Genomic DNA, 2445 nt, shown 5'->3' on the forward strand with positions numbered 1-2445 from the left:
GCTATTTATTATAATTTAATTATTTTAGTTAAAATAGTTCGATGACCGAGTGGATTTTTTTAACTTTGCATATTACATATACATAGGGGTGTTCGCGGTGCGGTTTGGTTCGGTTTTTTAGGAAAAAGTCATCCGATCCGATCGTCTAATTAAAGTGCGGTTCGGTTTGGTTCGGTTTTTTTGTCAAGGTCATCCGAACCAAACCAAACCAATTAAAATCGGTTTGGTTTGGTTCGGTTTGTTCAGTTTTTTCAATCAAATCAAAAAAATTCTACCATACTATTATACAAAGTCATAACATTGAAATCGACAAACCGAAATACACATAGCTAACAAAGTCTTGATCTAATGAAATTTAACGACAATAGAATTCAAATACGACAATTAAAGAAGTTCAATAGTTCAACAGTCAACACAACTGAAAATAAAAATAAATCATCATTAAACTGATAGCAAAGTTATGATGTCTTCTCCAACAAAATAGCTAAACTTCTTAATGCAAACCAACCTGAAATAAAAAAAATAGTTACATAATAAGAACAACAACAATAATAATTATACAGTGAAGCATTGGGGGTTTGCCATAATTGAGCTTGAAATGATTCAGTTCTTCAATCAGACCCCATGGTTCAATAGGGTACTGAGTCAAGCAAAGAAAGTTAGTCATACAGTGAAGTAACCAAAAGAACTGAATCAAATAATTATGTGAAACCTTGTTTTCTTTTAGATCATTACCTCAGCATTTGCAAACAAATCAGATCCATCTGCAAAACCAGTAAAATCCTAGTTATTTACCTTCATCCACTAATCATTCAAAAAAGAATCAGATGAATGGCTGTGTGAAACAATGATAATTGTTAGAGAAAAATGCTAAATAATACCAAAGAGCCAGTTGTAATTTACACATAAGGATGAGAAAAACATAAGCGATGCATTCAGTATTTCAAGCTTATAGAACAACTCCAGTCTCTCAACCCCAGTCTCTTACTAGATTCACTAGAATTAAACATAGCTACACAATGAATTACTTACTCATGAGCACGGCCATATCTGCACTGAAATCTCTCAGATTGCTCTCCAGAACCAAGGAATTGTCTGTGATATTAATATTTGTGTAGTGAATTAAACCTATGAAGTCATATGAACCCTTAACTAGTTTTGATTCACGATCTGTGAAGGTTGGAATTCTTTCGCCTGCAATTTTCTTCATGGAAGTGGGATAGTCTCCATGCAATAAGGGCTCCATCACCCTGAAATAGCACATAAATTTTGCAATATGCTTCACATTCAATAACCAGCATCCAGCAATAAACTGAAAAATAAATCTATAACCAGCAAGGGAGCAATCAGTAAACACTTAAACAGCAACAAACACTTAAACAGCAACCAGCAAGAAATACTTAAACACTTAAACAGCAACCAGCAAGGCTGCAATAAATCAATAAACACTTAAAAGACTTAAACAGCAATAAACACTAAAACACTTAAACAGAAAGGCAGCAATAAATCAATAAACACTTAAACAGCAACCAGCAAGGCAGCAAGCCAGCAACAAAACCAACAAACAAATAATTCATCAAATCAACAATGCACCCACCAGTAAACAGCAAGTAGCAACAAATCAACAATGCACCAGTAAACAGCAAATGGTTCAAATTACCTGAATCGGTGGCTCGGGGTCTATATTGACTTGGGAGGAAGGCTGAGTGGGAGACTGGGAGGTGCTGGGAGTGGGTTGAACTGATGATCGTGGCGCTGAGTGGGAGAACCCAGAAACACTGCTGGCGCTGGGTGGTGGCGTCTCAACGGCGACGTCGTGGTGCTGTGCTGCCCTGTTGAGTCAGTTGGCGACAGCGTCGTGCTGTGCTCTCTCTTCTGGGTCAGTGCTGTGCTGCCTTCTGGGTCAGTGGGTGGCGTCTCCGCGAAGAGGAAGGCTTCGGCGTCGGCGTCGGGATTCGGAGGAGCGAGAGCGACTGAGTAGTGGGTTAGTCGTTTTTAGGGTTTTTTCCTAACCGGTTCGGTTCGGTTCAGTTAGGGTTTTCAAAGTCAAAATCGAAAATCGAACCGAACCGCTTAAAAAACAGCAACATAATTTTTTTCGGTTTTTTCGGTTTTCGGTTAATTCAATTTTCGGTTATTTCAATTCGGTTCGTCAGTTTAGTTCGGTCCGGATCGATTTTAAACACCCCTACATGTATATGTCACGTCAGAATTTGAAAGCTTTAGAGAAAAACATTTAATGATCCACTTTTTCTTAAAAGATTCTTTTATGAGTATAATTCTTTTATTTTCTAATGCATTATATAATGTAATCTTTTAATTTGCATTTTGTAAAACTTGACATTTAGGCTATTTATTTGAAGATAGATAACACGTGATTTTTTGATAAATATTTTTTATGAACTGTAAATTCTAAATGATAAAGGAATTCCATATGCACATGCA

The 2445-nt window shown here is 36.8% G+C and overlaps 1 protein-coding gene across 2 annotated transcripts; it reads right to left on the minus strand.

Moving 5' to 3' along the window:
- LOC107612051 (hydroxyisourate hydrolase) lies at positions 344–1479 on the minus strand. Of its 2 annotated transcripts, none has more exons than XM_021109680.1 (3): positions 1033–1478; positions 736–764; positions 344–508 (listed from the first exon to the last, which is right to left on the minus strand). In XM_021109680.1, the coding sequence occupies exons 1-3, from the start codon at positions 1262–1264 to the stop codon at positions 494–496; spliced, it is 276 nt and encodes a 91-aa protein (XP_020965339.1). In that variant the 5' UTR covers positions 1265–1478; the 3' UTR covers positions 344–493. The 2 variants fall into 2 exon arrangements, with proteins under 2 accessions (XP_020965339.1, XP_016169371.2); XM_016313885.2 differs by lacking the exon at positions 344–508 and adding an exon at positions 515–640 and having other exon boundaries at positions 1033–1479.

Source organism: Arachis ipaensis, chromosome B08, assembly GCF_000816755.2.
Source record: "Arachis ipaensis cultivar K30076 chromosome B08, Araip1.1, whole genome shotgun sequence".
Taxonomy (NCBI): domain Eukaryota; kingdom Viridiplantae; phylum Streptophyta; class Magnoliopsida; order Fabales; family Fabaceae; genus Arachis; species Arachis ipaensis.